The sequence below is a fragment of the Hyaena hyaena genome, unplaced genomic scaffold (assembly GCF_003009895.1).
Source record: "Hyaena hyaena isolate Hyena2069 unplaced genomic scaffold, ASM300989v1 scaffold_135, whole genome shotgun sequence".
Classification (NCBI taxonomy): Eukaryota; Metazoa; Chordata; class Mammalia; order Carnivora; family Hyaenidae; genus Hyaena; species Hyaena hyaena.
In genome coordinates this window covers 3,228,667-3,249,601 of record NW_024080767.1, presented here as the reverse complement: position 1 = coordinate 3,249,601, position 20,935 = coordinate 3,228,667, and the positions used below count along the sequence as shown (strand labels likewise).

At 38.0% G+C, this 20,935-nt stretch overlaps 1 protein-coding gene across 1 annotated transcript in view; it reads left to right on the top strand.

Annotated features, from left to right (window-relative positions):
• AUTS2 (activator of transcription and developmental regulator AUTS2) overlaps positions 1-20,935 on the top strand; it is a 744,772-nt gene that overhangs the window by 130,497 nt on the left and 593,340 nt on the right. The window contains exon 5 of the mRNA XM_039238050.1: positions 6,562-6,597. Within this exon, the coding sequence (XP_039093981.1) occupies positions 6,562-6,597 (36 nt within the window). The remainder of the gene's footprint in view (positions 1-6,561; positions 6,598-20,935) is intronic.

Sequence of the window (20,935 nt, the reverse complement as noted above, 5' to 3'; positions counted from 1 at the left end):
CTTTCTGCAGGTGATGTTTAAACCAGAGCCTAAAGGAGGGGAGGTGGCCTTGTGAAGATCTGTGGGAAGAGCTCCCTTGGTATCAGGAACCACAAGCTCAAGGGCCTGAGTCAGGAGCAAGCATGACATGTTTCAGGGGAAGAAATAAGGCCAGTGTGGCTTGAATACAGTGACTGAGCACAGGGGGCTGATCACATGATCTCTTCGTGTGCATGGTAAGGAGGCTAAGCCTGCCATTAGTCTCCTGGGCTACTGTAATTGAAGACCATAGAATGCTAGCTTAAAATAATGGAAATTAATGATCTCATCGTTTTTGAGGCTAAAATTCCAACATGAAGGGTCTCAGCAGGGCCATGATCCCCCTGAAAGCTCTAGGAAGAACTCTTCCATTCCTCTTCTCGCTTCTGGTGGCCTCCGGCATTCCTTGACTTCTAATAATATCAGTCCAGTACCTGCCTCTGTCTTCACATGGCCTTCTGCTCAATCTGTAGCTCTGTACTCTGCTCCTTGTCAGAACAGCAGTACTTAGATTTAGGGCTCCTTAATATAGTATGATCCAAACTTAATTACATCTGCAAAGACCCATTGTCCAAATAAGGCCATTCTAGTGCAAACTTTGGCAGCACCTGTACCAAATACATTTGTTTTATCAGTCAAGGTTCTCAAGAGAAACTGGACCAAGAGTGTGTATAATCATCTTCAACTGTGGAGGCTAAGTCTGAAGGTCTGTAGTCAGCAGGCTGAAACCCGGGAGATTCCACAGTTAATTCCAGTCTGAACCCAAGGCTTGATCACCAAGAGGACTGACGGTGTAATCCTACTCCAAAGGGTGGAAGGCTTGAGACCCAGGAAGAGTCCACATTTCAGTTGAAGTCTGAAAGCAGGGAAAAACAAAAAACCTGCATCTGGGGCGCAGTCAGAAGAATTCTCTTTGACTCTGAGGATAGTCCTCCTTTTGCACTAGAAGATGTTAAAAGGAATGTTATTACCATTTTTACTTTAAAATGTTTATTTGCCCTTCATATGAAACAACAGATAAAGATAAGACCAAGAATGCAGAGAGGTAAAGAAGCTAGAAGGCACGGAATGTAGGTGAGAGCCAATGACCACGTGAGGGGGTTGGGACAGAGGGTTGAAAATTGAAGTTAGAAGGGTCCATTTCCATAACTGCTGCTTTTCTCACTTTGTTGCCCCTTATTATTTTTTTTAAATCCCATCTATTATTTATTAAATACCAAAAGCAATCAATAATAATAATGATGACAAACAAAGAAAACAAAAGCAATTCCTTTCCCTAAATATCACCTGTACTGGCCCTTGAGTTCCCTGAAGTTTCCACTATTTTTTTTTTAACTTTCGTGGTATGAAATTATAAAATTTCTCAGCTGAAAAGCTAATTTTATTATTTGTCTATTTCTTTTGTTATCTGTAGAAATTTTTGTAAGTATAATTAATGTAGTGTTTTTGTTAGTTTCTGACTGATTCGACAATTCTGTGCATCATGCATTCCTCACTACGGTAGTACAGCCACCATCTGTCACCATACGGTGTTATTACAATCTTCTCGACTCTATTCCCTGTGCTGTACTTTTCACCTCCATGACTTAATTGTTTTATAACTGGAAGTTTGTACCTCTTGATCCCCTTTATTTATTTTACCCCCATCCATCCTTCCTCTGAGAACCACCAGTTTGTTCTCTGTATTTAAGAGTCTGCTTTCTTGTTTGTTTATTCACTTGTTTTGTTTTTTTAGATTCCATGTCAGTGAAATAATACAGTATTTGTCTTTCTCTGCCTGACCTATTTCACTTAGCATAATACTTTGAGGTATATTCATGTTGACACTAATGGCAGGATCTCATTCTTTTTTTTTATGACTGAATAATACTTCCTTTCAATAGATAGATAGATAGATAGATAGATAGATGATAGATAGACGGACAGATAGACAGACCGACCACTTCTTTATCCATTCACTTGTGGACGGACTTGGGGTAGCTTCTATATCTTGGCTATTATAAATAATGCTGCAATAAACACAGAGGTATATATATCCTTTCAAATTAGTGTTTTATTTTCTTTGTGTAAATATGGTAATGGAATTAGTGGATCATATGACATTTCTCATTTTAATTTTTGGCCTGTTTTTCCTTGAATTCCCCAGGAAGTAATTCCCATTCAAATTTATATTGTGTCTTCATCATCTATTAGTAATCTTATCCCCGAGACACATTTCCTAGCATTAGGAAGTTCTTTTAATTGTCATTGTTGTTTAAAATGCTACAGAAAATCCATGAATGAGCTTGTTTTGTGGCCTTTACAAGAAATGTACTTAGCCATGATCCTCTGTGTTTTACTCCCAAGAGAGAAGAGCATAACAAGGAGGTGGGTAGGCAAGGATATCAGGCACAATTGGTGATGTGGAAGAATTTTAAGATATTCTATTTAAATTAGCCCTAGGGTCAGGGCACACATCCTCATCAAGGGGTGGAGTACACATCCATCCCATACTCAGAGAGCTGTAATAGTAACCATGGCCTCTCTGTGTAGATATCTAATAAACGGAGCACATCTTTTTAAGATGGATAATCAATTTTGAAATCCCTTGTTGTAGGTAAGCCGTTGAAACAGAAATGTTAACTTCATGAGTTTAATGAGTACCTTCCATGATATCTTAGTGACAGAGATGGAAAGAAAGTCAGGTGGGGAGCAGTGAGGAAGAGGAGAATGAGCATTTAATGAATATCCACTTGCACACTTGAATGTCAGCAGCACCGTTCTACCTCCTGGAAAGTGTCTTTCAACTGTGCATCCCGTTACTATTCTTGCAGCCCATGTAGCTTGGAGATGGAGGCAGAGTGTGTTTGTAAGAAAGCTCTCCTTTGCAACATAATGAGATCGAGGTGGGTAATTTGCAGAGATTGCTGGAGCAGTGGTCAAACCTGAAGGAAAAAAAAAAATTCAGCAGAATGAAAAGACCATGTGAAACAGGAGATGGCTTATAATGAGCCCGGAAATCGCATATCAGATAGCCAGGGGGCAGGCATTTCCTCCTGTCCTTGTCTTCTCGCTGCTAAACACTTTCTCTTACTCTGTTTTCTCAGCCTCTCTACACCTATCATTTCTGCCTTGTGCCTTGAAAATATGAATGAATTGGCGTCTCTGCCATTTGAAGAAAGTAAGAATGAAACCTTTTTTCATTATTCAACAGAAGTATTTGCCTAAACATGGGTGTATGGTATTATTTCAAATGCTTTTGAATCCAAGGATGCTTGTGTTTGTTGCATTCTTTTTTAAAACCTGTCTTTAGTTTTTCAAGCCTCATTTTAACTCCTCGCCTTTTCTAGATTCTATGGCAATTTTTGCTTCATAGTTTGGAGTTTGCTTTCTCACTCCAGCAAAACAAGAAAGGAAGACCCTCCTCAGTAGATATGGATTGGGGCAACACAGAAAGTTGAAATCAGCTTGATTCTGTCAAATGGTTCAGTGGGCAGGTTATCATAACCTCTCTGCATTCCGAGGCCTTTCACCTTTTGGTGTCTGTCTCTTTCCTATATGAGAATTTGGTGCCAGTCCCTAAATGCACATCTGTAAATTAATAGCCAATATTATGCATTTCAAATAATAGGAAGGCTGTTTCCAGACATCTATTCCATTTTTATAGTGTAGTCTGTTTTTGCCCACAGTTCCAGGTGTTCATGGAATTTCTGACTTGGGAAAAAGGTTAATGCTATCAAATATTTGCATCTATATTTAGATACAAACTTGGATTAGGCATACATGATCGAGGCTCTTGTGGGCCTTCTGGATAGCAAGGCCTAAGGGATGTGACGTGTGTCATGAACTGTCAGTGAAACCCTGACTCCTGCCCTGTGGCTGGTCTCAGAACTTCTATTATCTTTACCTGATGTTGGAGGTCTTGTGGTTGACCCAGGATAGAGTCCCACTGAATACAAGGCCATAGCAAGATTCTTGAGGTTGTAGAAATAAGAAGATACCTCTTTCAGGGATGTTTTTTCTTTCAAAATTTCCAGTGATTGAAGGGAGCTGGCAGTTGGCCAAGAAAAATGTGGTGGAGAAGGGAGTAGGCAGGGAAGAAATGTCAATGCTACGGGTGTTTGGCAAAGTTAAAGATTAGAAGGATTTTCTTACAAAGTTTTTTGCCAGGTCCAAAAAACACAGCCTAATGCCCCCAACTTTTTTCTGTTTAGAAAAAGAGGTGAGTACATTGGGTTGACAAATGTGAGTAGCCTCTGACCATAAGGTTCTGTATGCATTCTAGCAAATACTGAAACCCTAATGGGCTTTTAATGCACGGGAGGGTCTAGTGTCTGTGTTCTTTCATGTGTCTGTCTGTATTTGTGTGTGTGGGGGGGGGGAGTGGTACAAGGCAGGGTGCTTAAATGCTTTGTTGCATTATGTTAATTCCTCGGCAGTGCAATCAAATTCATGTCGTAATTAAAGCTGTCAGTTGGAAGGCAAGCCAATCGCCACGAAAACACAGCATAACAAATGAAGTGAAATGATTCTGCGTGTAGCTATACAATGCTTCGCCAGGCATGAAATTAAATAAGTAATTTGATGTTGACATCAGAAATTGAAATGATACCCACTGTTCCCTCATTCAGTCAGACCTGCATAAACAATAGCCAGAACAAATATGCACAACAAAATCCTCTTCTCCACCCCGCTCCCTGAGTAATGTACAATATATATGCAAAATGAGTATAACAGAGCTTTCCGAGACCTGAAGGATGTAATTTTCTTTGGTATACAATAAGATGATATGTATGTGGGGGTGGGAGGTGGGTTTGGAAGGGTCCTTCTGGTTCTGGGATAAAATGCATTTGCAGAAAGGGGGAAAAACCTGAAATAAACAAATCCCATGTTCTTTCTGAGTAATTCATCCTAAAATGAGTTTATCTCCCAGGGGCATGACTCCAGGGTGATGGAGACCTAAGCCGGCTTTGGCCTTCTTGCGCTCCATGGAGGGCTGTGGGTGCTGAAAACAGGTGATGCTGTCACATGGCTAATCACTGCTATGAGAAGCTGTCTCCATGGCTACGGTGGATCTCCCAACACACCATTTATGGGATCAGGAATGCAGCAAGATTCTTTTAAACCAAGTCCAGTGTGCAGGATCACACATCTATTGTCTTTTATTCCCCCTGAGTCTGTCTGAAACATTGAGGTGAAGAAAGTTTTGCTTTAGGAAGTGCATTTAGGATGCACTATTCTTTTTTGTTGTGGGTGCTGTTGATACTTAACAGCACTGCATTTCCTTCTCAGAACAGTTTAAAATCAGGAAGGTTCGCATCTACTGTTTTGGAGATGTGAAATTCACCTAAGCCTTCTTTCCCTCCTATACAATCCACTTATTTCTTTAGACATTAATTCAGCAAATACTTATTAAATGTATCCTGTGTGCTACGCACTGGGGCAGCAGTGATAAGTTCACCAAATGGGCCCTGCTACCTGCAGTTTGCAGAGCAGGGACAGGGCATGTAGGTGGAATAGCTAGAGATGAACTGAGCGGGTCCTGCTTTTAGGTGAAAGTGAGCCTGCCCTGGGGAGGGGGTCACCCCTGATCCAAGCTAGTCAGGGAAAAGGTCCTGCCAGTGGTAGGACACTTCGCCCAGACCAGGACACTGTCACAGCATTAGCATTCCTTGTGTCTTTAGCTTATTTAGAGCCTTTCTTTTTCACAAAATGGATACTAAAAATTAAAGAATCTGTAGTGGGAGGTTTTAAGCAAAAAAGAAACAGAAGTATAGACAAGCATGAATCAGTCAAGGTTAAAACAAAACCCAAGTTCTCTTCTTGGCCTTTTTGCCCATAGAAATGATGCCCTGCAACCCTTTCAGAATTATTATTTTTTAGTTTTCTGTGTGTCAAAACTATGGAAGCCTAAATTGATAATTCCTGTTACTAAAATCTTCAGTAAAATGTTGCTTTTCATGGCTTCCCTTTACCCACACATTCTTTGCATTTTATTCTACTAATTATGTTTACAAAATGTCTCATTTTTGAAAAGCGCTCTGTGTGTACTAACTGATGCCTTTAGGGAATAAACTGGCAAGTAGGTCATACACTGGAAAAGTCATCCAAACCCACTGGGCTTTTATTTTCAAGTCAGTCTGGGCTTTTTCCTCTAGCCTGCCCCTTCGCGGCCACAAAACTGAGTAGCTTGAGACCAGGGCATTGAATGTCAGCAAGTCAGGGAGGCAGGCTGATGTGTGTCTGTTTAGTCTCAGTGCAGGGCGAAATGCCATCATTAATTCATTACCCAGCTGCCTGTCAAATAAATTGGCAATTACGTCCACCGCAGAAGCTTGGAATTCAGTAAATAGCACGTTAGCATCTCTGAGTTGTTGAGAGATGTAAAGGGGAAAATTAAGCCAACACGGTGTTTGTATCAGTAGCAGATGACAAGGGGCAGCATACACTGGTGATGTGATGCAGTGATGAAAAACCCGCAAAGGGCTGGTAATGAGCTGTGTGGATTGGAACGTGTTAAGAACCATTGCTGATTTTCCACTTTGTCTTTATGCTTTATTGCAGAGTTCAGCTCCTTCCAGCTTGGGAACAGGCTACTTCGTAAGTTTATCTCAACTTCCACGTGTGTGCCTTGCGTTAGCATTGATTTACTTCTGTAATGTTCTTTCTTTAGGATATGAAAAAAATTCTAAGAAATCCCCTCTCAGTCCTAAAGAGCAGACTGGTATCCATCCTTTTATTAGGATTATTTTATTTTTAAAATACATAACCTGTCGGGCCCTGTGGATCATAAGTCAGTCTGAGATGTGGGTCTTGGAACCAGTGCATTTCCTTTTTACCTGGTAGTGTAAAGGAGACCTAATTGGTTCATGCCACCTTTCCCGCATAAATGTTTTTTGAGTGAGAAGTGCTGTGTCATGTGGAGGATGGAATTCAGATTATGCACTGAAGTTTTTACTCAGTTTTAAGATCTTTTTTAAAAAAAGATTTTTATTTTTGAGTAATGTCTACACCCAACATGGGGCTCCAGTCTGCAACCCCGAGATCAAGAAGTTACACATTTCACCACCTGGGCCAGCCAGGTGCCCCCACTTTTAAGATCTCTTAAAGAACTTTCCCACATATATGGGGAATTGCCTTCTTTAAACAACTATTTTGATGAGAGGTGGTGGTTTAATGAATGTTTTCCCTTATGGTCTGAGTTTGTGGCCTTGAGATTTCCTTTCAGCAATCATGAAACTCCTCACGTTAGCAAATATAAGTGTATTATGTTATTTCTAGACATTTCTGTGTTCTTTGGGAGGGGTGGGAATGGTGTCCTACTTCAGGGATTATCTCATGGATAATTCTTTCACAGAGAAATTGTCACTTCATTTCTTTTATTTATAGCAAAATTACCCTTTTTGGATTCAATAATCTTTTTCAAGATATAAATAAAGAAGAGTTACAAATAGGCATTATTTACACAACAGGAAAACATGCCAATGTGGAGGGTTTTTTGTGTGGCATTTAAAGGAATCATTTCTGAATGCTCAACATTGATACTCTAATGCCTGCTCAGCATTTTCCAAGAACATAATAAAATAATGAAAATACAACAAAGTGAAAAATAATTACTGATTCAGTTTAGTTGCCTTTAAATTCTTTTCCCCTAAAATGATAATTACGCTGGTTTTCTTCTGCCCACACATTTCTTTCCATAACATTAAATATATGAAAACTAGCATCATTTCGTTGAATGATAAGTCTTTTCCAAGCTTGGCAGAAGTAGCATTTTCTAAATGTTTTTTTTTAATCTTAATCTATGATAATGAGAAAACGGAAAAGGATAAAGATTTTTTGGTACCTGTTTAATATAGTCAGCACACTTATGCTTGCTCCGTATTGTGGCTGAATATTCATGCTTCCAGAAACAAGCAAGATGCTGAAGCAGTTGAAATAACAGAAGTAGCCCATCTGCCATGTCTTCACACCAGGCTGGATGTGGGTTGAGATGAGATGCTGGAAGTAAAATCTGGAGGCTGCCAGTATCTATTCTCTGTCCAAAAGCTAAAGTATCCCTCTTGGCTTTTTTCAGTAGAGCAAGGCCAACTCCACTAACTTAGCCCTTGATCACTTTGAGAATAAACGTTCTAGTATTTTTTTCTATTGTCAGTATGATCACCCTGAAAGAAGAAAGTCATCTCTACAACATTAAGACATTTATTATACTTTTTTCACTTATTTTTCTAATTTCAGGAGTGTTTTTTTAATTCTTTAATAATACACACTTATGAGGAGAGAGTCTGCAGTTATGAATCTAAAATGATTTTTACATTTGCACTCTGTTGGAGGAGTATAAAAGTTTGTCCTTTGGTGAGATTGCTGTTAGTATTACTTTGCTTACATAAGAAAATCTGTAGTATGATTGCCTTATACGGAAAAGATATGTACCAGATGCATGTTCAGCTCTGAACTATGACAAAAATGCTCTATTAGAATGTGTTTCCAATAATGGGATTATTGTGTCATCAAAGTGCAAACTACATTGATAATACTGCCAAGTTCTCATCAAAAAGTGTCTTCTGTTTCAATTTTCATTCCAACAATATCAAATATAGTACTTGATTTCAGGTGCTAACATCAGCATTGGTAAGTTTCATGCTTCTAGGTGGAAATAATATATTCACGACTTGTCATAGTTTGGTGTTAAGATGTTCCTTGCACTGTACTTTATGATCTGTGATGTCATATTAGCCTTTACTTATGTCTGTTATGAAGGCTCACCACCAGGTAAGTGGAATGGTGATATGTCGACTCGATCCTGATTTCTTTTCAGCATCTCTTTGAAGTGTGGACGGAGGCAAGTCACCTGCAGAGTCTCTGAGCCATTCTATTAATGCCATTGAACCATAATATGAACTCTGGTATAAGAAAACTGACCTATAGGCACTCACCTATTGGGCTTAACAACCTGGAACTCTTTTCTTAAATATTCTCCCATGCCCTAGGATTACTCTAACTTCAGGAGTTTCTTTCATTTAGATTTCATGCTTTTCCAGAATTTTTAGTGAAATAAGTGAAAATGCTGATCATTGTGTGTGTGAATAAAATAGACCCCCACTGGAGTACACACATGCACACTCAGTGCACACACATGTGCCAGCACACACTGTGTATCCATAGCCAGTACACTCTGCATTCCTTCAGTTCTTTTCATTTCTCAGTAGTGAGAAGTTAAAAAATTTAAAGAAGAATCTTTTGTTTCTTATTTAGTCGTATTTGTTTATATCTCTTTGGTTTTATGTTCCAAAGATGTCTGCTTAGGTCTGTTACTTTTCCAATTCATTTATAAGCTGAAGATTTGAGAAATGAGAACAGCAGCTAAAATCAGTATTTACATAAGCATATTGCAAAGGATTCTTAAAGTAGACAAAATAAAGAAGGATTGGAACAAACTTTTCACATTTTTGGGAGCTTTTGAATAATGTGGGTGTTATACACACAGAGAGACACACATATATATTCATTATATACTCATGCCCAGCTCATGTTCTAAATATAAATGGAAGTATAGACTGGTTGGAAGCTATTTGCTTTTTTTTATTTTTTTATTTTTGGCAAGAGTACCAAAATTTGTTGGAGTGTGTAGGGTTTTTCTTTTCTTTTTTTTTTTTAAACATTAATGCAGTGAACACGTTTTCATTTTAATTTAAATGTTTAGGGCTATATTCTCTTCTTACACTTGTATTTGAAGTGTTATTGTGCATAGTGGATAATTAAGAACTTAGAGACAGAATGATCTGAAGACTGCTTGTGTGACCTTGGGCAGGTTATTTGATGTCTGAGAGTCTGTACCCACCTAATAGAGTTGTGAATTCTAAATGAGACAAGGTGTTTAATGCACACAGAACAGCTCTCATTAATAGCCAATTATTCCCATGATAGCATGTGATGGACAAAACTTGCTCTCATTAAGTGGCTGTGTAATGTTGTGGTTGGTAGAGAATTACCACGAGAAATTAGTGATACAAGAAGTAAATTTCGGAATTTGTAGCTGTAGGTCAGGAATACTTGATTCTTGCTATATTCTTGTAGCTTTCTGATGAGCCTGTGACTATGTGTTTGGTCAGCAATATACCGCTTTACTATATGTGTGAACAAAAAAAAATATGGAATTCATTCCCTATGATCCTCTCGGATCACTGTGATGTTGGAACGAACTATTCTAGGCTGTCCATGTATTATGGTTGTTTAATTTGTCTCTTAAAGCCATTTATTTATTTTCTTCCTCAGACTTGAGGCATCTAAAGACTGCTAACAGCTCTTGAATTTTGGCTAGGAGGATAAGAAAGAGCTGTTGAATATATTCAGGTGTTATGAGGTTGTCATGTGTTTGCTGACACCAAGAAGACAAGTAGATGCCCTAGCACACCCGAATGAAGCAACCGAAGTCAGGAGAGTGCTAAGACCAGTAGCAACATCTCCTGGTTGCCAGTGGTCTGATGTGTCATCACAGGAGGGTTCTGGACTCGTTCTTTACAAGCCCTGGACTCCATCTGCTAGTAGTTGGTAGCTACTGTTGGCATAGGAGTTGACTGACTTGTCAGGCTGAACCCGACCCCTGGTGTAAAGGAAGCTTTCCTTTGTTCTGGTGACGTGTCCTGCCTGCCTCTCTGGATAACGTTCAGCCTTCTTCCTGAGGTGAATGTTAAGTGTCTTAGACCCATAGTCTCAAATAGCTTGGATCCTGCTTTTGTAAACTCCAGTCATCCAGAGATATTTTCCTAATGGTTCCCAAATAATGACTTAAATTCTCCTCGGTTGCCTCACATCTATCACTGTACATACTTTAAGATGATCAAGGAAATCAACGCCCTACTACCTAATGATTAAAGCTGCCATTATATGATAAAGAGAAATTGTGTAGTCATACCTGTCTTAACATGGAATGTGTGTGATTAGTGCTTTCCTGTGCAGTCTTATTGGTTAAGAAACTGTGTTTATAGTGTTGGTAACAGGGAGTGGGTGCAAAATATTGACCTGTTGCTTTTCCATCAGAGCTGTAAGGTCATAAAAGGATTAGATTCTTTGTTCTAAGAACCTTAGAACCTGTTCTAAGTTTTTGACCATAGACCCTGAAATATCTCCTCTTTTTCTTTGAATAATGTGGGGTGTTTTTTTTTTTTTAAAGACTAGACTTTTCTTTTAACAGACACTTCTGGCTTTTTGTCTTTCACTAGGTACTAAGCACCTTCTCCACCAGGCACTGTTCTAGGTGATGGGTTACAGATGTGAAAAATCATGGCCCCTCTCAAGGAATTTAGTCTTTCCTAAACAACCCAGTTCCTTTCCTTTGTCTATGATGCTTTTAATATTTTTGATATATCACATTTAAATCAGTAGATTTAGGGACACCTGGGTGGTTCAGTCAGCTGAGTGTCTGACTTCGGCTCAGATCATGATCTTGTGGTCCATGAGTTTGAACCCACGTCAGGCTCTGTGCTGACAAATCAGAGCCTGGAGCCTGCTTTGGATTCTGTGTCTCCCTCTCTCTCTGCCCCTCCCCTGCTTGCACTCTCTCTTGTCTCTCAGAAATGTATAAATGTTATATAATTTTTTAAATAAGTGGATTTAGGCTCTACAGAGAGCCTAACATACTTCAACTTTATAGTGTTTCTTTGGCTTTTAAGTTTAGAAATGCAGCTATATCAACCTGGTCTTGACTGCAACCCCATCCAAAGTTATCTTCCTCCCAACCTGCCAGTACTTGCTGGTGTTGCTGGGAGAGAATTTTGTAATTCAAGTATTTAATCATAACCTGTCAAATTCTTAATAATAAATGATGCTGAGTATTTTAACATGTCTTCCAAATAAGATTCTAATATTTATATTTATTAATAATTAACTCTGGATAAATTAATTATTGGCCATTAATTATTTACTGACAAGTTTCCATTATACTGGAGATTCCTTAAAAATCTCAGTTCCATCAGAGATCTCCAGTTATTATTGGGTCATTTGGATTCACTGATAAAGGTTGAGTTAGAAAACAGCTCACCAGATGGAGAGTTCAGTGCATTTTAATTGTCAAATATATATTAAACATCTGCTCTTCGTTCTTAAGGTAAATAAGATATAAGCTTAGTCTTCAAGTCCAGGGTACGTGATTGAGTTTGGTACAAGACAAACTGATCAGTCCTACAAGAAGAGTCAGTAGAACACCCAGGAGTATTTATAAGGGTCAGTTATGAATTGTAGGAGGTTAAGTTGTGCAGAACTTAACGGATATTGAGATTCTCAACAGATAAAGAAAAAGTGAAGCAAAGTTTGAGGCAACAAAGGTAAGAGCACAGAGAATGGTGTCATTGTGTGGAATTGCTGTGACTGTATCATGTTTCTGGAAACAGGCTGGACTTGGGTTGGTTAATTATAGGGAATGATTTATAGGTAGATCTGGACTTGATACTACTGATCTGTTAAAAATGAGGAAGATGTAAAACCCAGGGTCAATGACTGTGAGGCTTCTTTCATTTGGAATAGGAATCCCAGGAAGGAGCAATTGGATTTTAAGAAGCTAGCGAATTTGAAAGTTAGAGTAGGGAGTTAGAAGTTTAAGTGTGTATATATCTTCAATGGTAGTTTAGGGAGGTGGCCAAAGTAATGGGAAGAACAAAACATTGCCATGCAAATTGAAATCTATGTTAAAAGATGTGAGAATTTCAGTATACCCAGCCTTCTGCTTATCAAAAAGTATCTTAGGGCATCTGGGTGGCTCACTCGATCAAGCATTCCACTCTTGATCTAGGCTCAGGTCATGATTTCACAGTTTGTGAGATCGAACCCTGCATCAGGCTAATTATAGAGAATATGGGACAAAGCTAGGGAAGGAGTTGAGTGATTTTGAAACTACCTATTTACCATGCAGAAACATGTGAGTAAATTAAATCAGTTGCTCTTCCCAGTGGTAAATTGTTACCATGATTTTGAACTGTAACCTTTAAAATACTACCTTGAGGAGCACCTGGGAGCCTCATTCAGTTAAGCATCTGACTCTTGATTTTGGCACAGGTCATGGTCTCATGGCTCATGGGTTCCAGCCCTGCATCAAGGTCCATGCTTATAGTGTGGAGCCTGCTTGGTATTCTCTCTCTCCCTGTCTCTCTGCCCCTTACCCAATTGTTGTCTGTCTGTCTCTGTCTCAAAAATAAACAAACATTTTTAAAAAATACTACCCTGAAGTATAATTGTCTGTTGTAGTAACAAAATCTGAATCTACACTGAAGTAGGTGCGTTGATAAGATTAGAAACCACAGAATTAATCTTCGTTACCCTCAATGGTCGGTTTATACCTGTACTGAGTATCTATGTTGGGACAGGCTCCTCTGCATAGTCACCAATAAACTCTTAGTTTCAGGAGCCTTAGACTAAAAATATAATTGTATTCTCCATTTCTTTTTCTTTTTCTTTATTTTTTCTTTTTCCTTTCCTCCCCTCCCCTCTCCTCTCCTCCCTTCCCCTCCCCTCCCCTCCCCTGCCCTCTCCTCTCCTCTCCTTTCCGTTTTCAACTGGGTGTGATTACTTTTCATTTTGGGAACAGGATCTGTGAGCTGTCAGCAACATACCCCAACTATATGTACATTACGAGTTCAGTTCTGGTGAGCAGACATTTCCTCATTTTCAGGATCTACACAATGAGAGGCCTCTTCCAGCTCACCCTGAGGAAATTGTCTTCTAGCTCCACATTTTTAGTTTCAACTTTTTCATGCAGTACAATGAATTGAGAAATTTAGTGAATAGGATAATCAGATGAGAAAGGATCAATTGGTGTTTCTAGTTGCCACGAATCCCTCCACATACTCATCTTCTCAGCATTTCTGTGAGGAGACAGGCCACATATTTTTAAACATCTACTGTCCACAGGAGTCTTTGCTGTTGGCTGTTGCAAACTTTAATTGAGGAAATAAGATGAAAATCCAGGTGCTCCTGATGGAGGTGGGGAAATAGCCATTGGCATGGTCTTCCTGTCTCCCCAACCCCTCTCCTTGATTCCTCAGATTTGGAGAATATAAATAATTTTGGAAAAAAAGAAAAAGATTTTACAAATCACAGGACTAGTTAATTGCTTATTAAAGGGCCTTCGGTTCTGATATTCCAAGATCTGTGATTCTAGCTACATTCCACCTGTTTGCCATGTGGGACCAGTGCTTTCCATTGGTTTTGCTACCTCACTTTGCCCTCCTTTGAACAAAGAAGGTGAGGCCATGGTCCCCTTCATGCCTAATGAACACTGCTCTTCAATGTCAGCAATGAAGGAAATCCACATTGCAACGGAGTGGCCAAGACTGCCTTTCTTTGGAATTAATAATAATGAATAATGTTTTATATTTGTGTTATTCAGTTAGGGTTTAGCACATAGAAACATTGAGGCTGTAGTCTCATTCTCTTCGATAGCTAGTATATCCTCTCAGTCACAGAGATGATTGAGTAAAGACTGTTGAGCAGTGTGGATCGACAGTCCCAGGGGGAATGGACAGGCCACTGTCATGGAAATCAGAAAGTCACATCATTTCCTCTCTCTTCCCTTCCCATTTCCATCCTCCTCTTCTTTTCTTTTCTTTTCCTTCTCTTCTCTTCTCTTCTCTTCTCTTCTCTTCTCTTCTCTTCTCTTCTCTTCTCTTCTCTTCCTTTTTCTAATAGGGGCTTCAAAGAGATTCTTGTTGAAGATTTCCAGATTATAGAAATGTTGAATTAGTTGGTATGAGCTGTATAAAATGAGCCATGTGCAGTATCAAATACCAAGCTTTACTCTGACTACCCACACAACCTTTATTTTTGATAGATTTAACTGCCCTGGAGTTTTATGGACTGTCAATCAGAATCTCAGATCAAAGGAGTCATTCCTTTGCTTACCTCCTTTAAAAAAATATTTTTCCTGAAATTGTAAGTTAGATGCCTCCCTATCCATTGCGTAAGAAACTTACAGCTTTGTGAAACACCAAGAGTATCATTTGAAAAGAGGTTAAAAAACACAACTGGGGCTTGTTAAAGAGGAAAAGTGCTATTTTAACTCCCAGTGTCACATTTTCCTATAGTCAGCTCCAGCAGTAAACAAGAGTTATTGGAAGCTTAGATAGTTTGAGACACTTCACCTATCTCCCGATACTTGACTTCAGAAGCCAAACATTTAAAATGCATTTTGCTCGTGTAAAAATGTTTATCCATTTAAAATACAATGTTGTTTTAACAAAAGCACCCTGGTGACAGGCTGGTTGGATACAGCACAGTTAATAAACTGTCAGGTCCTATACACATATATGTGAAAAGACCAGCACAGTTACCCAAGGCTGGGCATTATAAATCACTGTTAACAAACCTTAATTTGCTTACTAGGCTAATGAATGATCTCCAATTTTCCTGTAGTAATTAGCCTCACTAACAGTTATGTTTAAAGGGACCTGCCTTATACCACACTTAATTTCTGATCTAAATCTTTGATGTCTGGTTTGCAAGATGGAAATAAACAGAATGGAAAAAAGAAAAGAGAAAAAAAATATCAGTCTCCATTGACAACTGTCTTGTAATAAATCCAGATTGTGGCTATTCTCAAGTAGAAGCATTGCCAAAGGTGATGGCTGTCTATTAGGGCTTATAAACTGTAATGTACTAGCAGATTTGCAATGGAGTGATGAAGCCAGATAATTGCAGTGTTTCCTGTCTAAATGTGCTGCTGTGTGTAGTGGCCTCTGATTTTAAGGAGCCATTAAAAATGCAGCAAGGCATAACAGCTGTGGTTCCTGGTATACTCCTAATATTTCATACGTTCATCACATCTCATAAAATCTTGCCCAGGCCAACAAATGACTATGTGTACAGCGAGCCTGGCACAGAAGCAAGTTGAGAAGAGACTGAATCATGCAGGTAGCGTTGCAGAGACCCACCAAGAACTCACGTAACCCTACTGTGTGCCATAATTCTGTTTTTTACTCCCAAGAATTCTGTTTCCATTTTAGTCCCTTGAGAGAACATTAACATTTTACCTTTTGCAAGAGGATCCTAACTGTAACCTGCTTTTTCCTACCTTGGCGAGAAATAGACCTAACTTTGCCAAGGAAAGGTAGGGCTGTATCCTGTGCAGAGAAAGTCATGGGAAGTTGGCATCTCCACTCTCAACCCAAAGGAGACAAATTTGGTTCCTTCATAATTTATTTGAAATACATTTAAAAGTAACAACTAGCAATATGATACGGAAACCTGATTTCTCTGAACAAAAGGAGCATTAATGCTAGAACATTCTGGGGAGCAAAGGAAAGTAGAGAAGCCAATATGTTTTTCTAATCAGACATTAAACAGCTAGGCATCATGAACAAATTGAAGTCTTAAGACACATAATATAATCACAAGCTATTTTCCTCTGTTTCTAAATTCCCAGCTTTTAGTTGGGTAATTAAAATAGATCTGTTATTTTGGCTTTACCTTTATAGGTTTTGACTTCTAGAACCTCTGAGTCAGAAGGGACTTCACGTATCACCTTGTCTGACTGCCAATCTGAAACTTAACTCGCAAAACTAAGTCTTGTTAGAACAACGACCTCTGTCATCCTAGAAGCTGCCCCTTTAGTTGGCATAGCTGAAGATCACACCACTTTTGTTGCCACCTACACCTCCCTGTTCTTTTGCTTACAGTTAACTAACAAGTGCGTCTTTTTCATACATGGAATGATTACACACAGGCACATACATACATATATGTTGAAGTTCATCTTGGTGCACTTAGTGCACTAACCTGTGTCTGCCATCTGATACATTATTGTTTCTCTTGGCACCGTGCTGGTGAACCCTGCCCACTGTTGGAAGTGTCACTTCTTCATCTTCATCCAGGTTGTTGACAGTAAAATGTCAGTGATGCTAGGTTTTCCTTATTGCTCTTTTTGCAATGTCTCTTCATGGGATTTGATATGGACCAGCTGGCTATTACAGATTCTGGGTATTTATTTCCTTTGGTGATTTTTTTTTTCTGAGCCTCAAAAATAAAATCAGACATTCTTCCTTTGTTTCATTTATCCATACATAGATTTGGAAAGAGCTTTGAGACCGTCTGTCGACATGCTTAGTATACTGTCTCTTTTTCCTTTGTAGTCATCTTATCCAGTTTAAAAAAAAAAATAACTGGACATTATCATGTGGACACCTTTGTTCTGCTGCAGAATGGCAAAGTAATTGACCATTAAAATATACTTATCATAGATTCTGTTGTGATGTGGGTATTCATAGCCAAGCCTCTTCAAATTATTCTAAGATAACAAGCAGTATTATCTAAAATAGATAAAAGGACACACTATAAAAGAGGTGCAATTTGATACAGTATTCATGTCATAACAGATATGCATGAGTAATAATTAGAAAAAGAAGATAAATGAAAAACTTGCTATTATTTATAATAGGTCTGTGTTATAATACAGTTGCATCCTAAATGTAGAATTCTTGAATTGTGACACATATTGAAATTTTGAATACGGAAGAGATAATAAGTTTATTTTTGAAATTATTGCAAATTCTAAAGTGGTTGGGCCATGAAATTACATTATGTTTTTCTTCATCTTTCAAATGATGATTAGATTAAGGTGCTCTTTCAAGGGGTCTGTCAGTGTCAGCACATCTATGGATATGTTGGTAGCAATGCTGTACGACCGACCGATCGAGAGACTATGCATATTCAGGGACCATTTGTCTAAGTCATTTTGTGAATGAAAAAAATGAGCATTGTAAACGGTAGGTATCTTTTCCAAAGTGCTACAACCAGGGGAAGAATTCAAGTTGAGAATTGAACTTAATAATATAAAACTATCCTGCCAATAAGCCAAATGGTTATTTCACATTGAGCAATAGAAAATAGCATCTGCTTTTTTTTTTTTTCCTTAACCTTTCAGGAACTTAGACTAAATGGTAAGTTCTGTCTCTATCTTTGTTTTACATCACTAACTAGACATGAAAGCACGTGGACCCTTATCTTCTTCCAGCTAAGCATAAAACTTCAGTCCTTCCCTTCCAAAAAAAGTTTATGTGTTTGTTTTTAATATTCATACCTCGTAATATGTATAGGCTAATTTAAATAAAGCCTCACTTACCAATGCAAGGGAATGGACTAGACTAGGCCACAACTTTCAGAAAACTCCTTTCTGAGAAAGCTGGTACATCATTCTCATCCAAAGTCTGTGGTTTACATTAAGGTTCACGCTTCGTGTTGCACACTTTTTAGGTTTCGACAACTGACATGTATCCACCATTAAAATGTCATACTGAGTAGTTTCACCATACAAAAAAATCCTCCTTGTTCCACCTATTCATTCCTCTCTTCCCATTAACCCCTGGTAACTGGTATCTCCATATTTTTACTGTCTCCATAGTTTTCTTTTTTCAGAATGCCATATAGTTGGAAATAGTACAGTCTGTAGCTTTTTCAGATTGGTTTCCTTCACTTAGTGATATGAATTTCAGGTTCCTCCATGTCTTTTTATGGCCTGATATCTCTTATTTTCCCTTAGTGCTGAATAATAACACATTGTTTGGATGTTCCACAGTTAATATATCTGTTCAACTGCTGAAGGGCATCTTGGTTGCTTTCAAAGTTTAGGTTTTATAAAGAAAGGTGCTGTAACACCTGTTCGTAGGTTTTGTGTAGACATAAGCTTTCAACTCATTTGCATAAATACCAAACAGTACAGTTTCTGGATCTTATGGTTATGACTATGTTTAGTTTTGGAAGAAACTGCCGAACCGTCTTCCAAAGTGGCTGTACTAGTTTGCATTCCCATTAGCAGTGAATGAAATTTCCTTCTGCTCTTCATCCTTGCCAGCATTTGGCATTGTCAGTGTTTTGGAATTTTACATTGTAATAGATGTGTAGTAGTAGGCGACTCTTGTAACATGCAGTTTTCTAATGACATAATGTTACACATCTTTTAATATACTTACTTGCCATCTGTATATCTTCTTTGGTGAGGTGTCTTGCCTATCTCTTAATCAGGCTTTTCATGTTCTTTTTAGTAAGTTTGAAGAGTTTTGTTATATAGTTTGCATAATAAGCTATTGTCAGTTACGTCTTCTACAAATATTTTCTCCCAGTCTGTGGTTTGTCTTCTCATTCTCCTGACATTGTCTTTCACAGAACAGAAATTTTTCCTTTTAGTGAAGGTAATTAAGCTGATCAATTACTTATTTCATGTGTTGTGCCTTAGTTGTATCTAAAAAGTCATTGCTGTGACCAAACTTACATAGATTTTCTCCTCTGTTATCTGTCAGGAATGTTACAGTTTTGTATTTTATATTTTGGTCTTTGATATTTTTGAGTTAATTTTTGTGTGGGGTATCAGGGCTGTGTTTAGATTCTTTTTGTTTCTCTTAGTTGTTCCACCACCGTTTGTCAAAGACACTTATCTTTGCTCCATTGTATTGCCTTTGCTCCTTTGTCAAACATCAGTTGACTACATTTACACCTATTTCTGAGCTCTCTATTCTATTGCAGTGGTCTGTTTGTCTGTTCTCTCACCAATACCATGGTGTCTCGATTGCTGTAGATTAATAATAAGTGTATTAGTTGATATTTATTCTTAATAAGTCTAGAAATTGAGTTATGTCAGTTCTTCAACTTTGTTTTTCTCTTTCAACATTGAGTTAGCTATTCTAAGACCCAGAAGTCTTTTGTCTCTCTGTATAAACTTTAGAATCAGTTTGTCAATATCCATAAAATATCTTGCTGGGATTTTGATTGGAATTCAGTTGAATCTATAGATCAAGTTGGGAAGAAATGACTTCTTGACAATATTGAGTCCTCTTATTCATGAACATGGAATATCTCTCCATAAATTTAATTCTCTTTGGTCTCCTTTATGAGAACTTTGTTGTTTCCACACATAAATTTTGTACAGGTTATAAGTTATGTATAAGTGATACATCTTGTTAGACTCATAACTAAATATTTCATTTTGGGGATGCTTATGTCAATGATAATTTCTTCATTCCAAATACCACTTGTTCATTGCTGGTACATGGGAAGGTAATTGATTTTTATAATATTAACCTTGTATCTTGCAGCCTTGCTCTAATCACTTCTTAGTTCTATGGATTTCTTTTGGATTCTTTACATTGGTGATCATTTCATCTGAAAACAAAACAGTTGTACTATTTCCTTACCAGTCTGTATACCTGTTATTTCCTTTTCTTGTCTTATAGCATTAGCTAAGACTTCCAGTATAATGTTGAAAAGGAATTGTGAGGGGAAACATCCTTGCCTTGCTATTAAGCTAACACAAGAAACCTTTGAGAATTTTATTATTAATTATGATGTTAGCTATAGATATATTTTAGATATCCTTTATCAAAATGAAGAAGTTCCTTTTTATTCCTACTTTGGTGAGAACTTTAATCATGAATGCGTATTGGATTTTGACAAAAGCTTTTCTTTGCATCTATTGATATAATCACACGATTTTAAGTCTTCTGATATGATAGATTACATTAATTGATATTCAAATGTTGAACCTTCCTTGCTTTTCTGGCAGAAATACTACTTGGTCATGGTGCATCATTTTTTAAACACATTGTTGGATTTGATTTGCTAATACTTTATTGAGGATTTTTACATGTATGTTCTTGACAGATAATGGTCTGTGGTTTTCTTTTCTTCTAATGTCTTTGTCCAGGCTTGATATTAAGGTAATGCAAGTCTCATGAAATGAGTCATGAAGTATTCTGTCTTCTTCTATCTATTGGAAGAGATTGTAGATAATTGCTGTAATTTCTTCTTGAAATATTTAGTAGAATTCATGAACAAACCCATCTGGGTCTAGTGCGCTCTGTTATGGAAAATTATTCATCATTTCTTTAGTCAGGTCTCTTAGGACCGTCTCTCGTAATGTGAGTTTTGCCATAGTGTATCTCTCATGGAATTGGTTCATTGC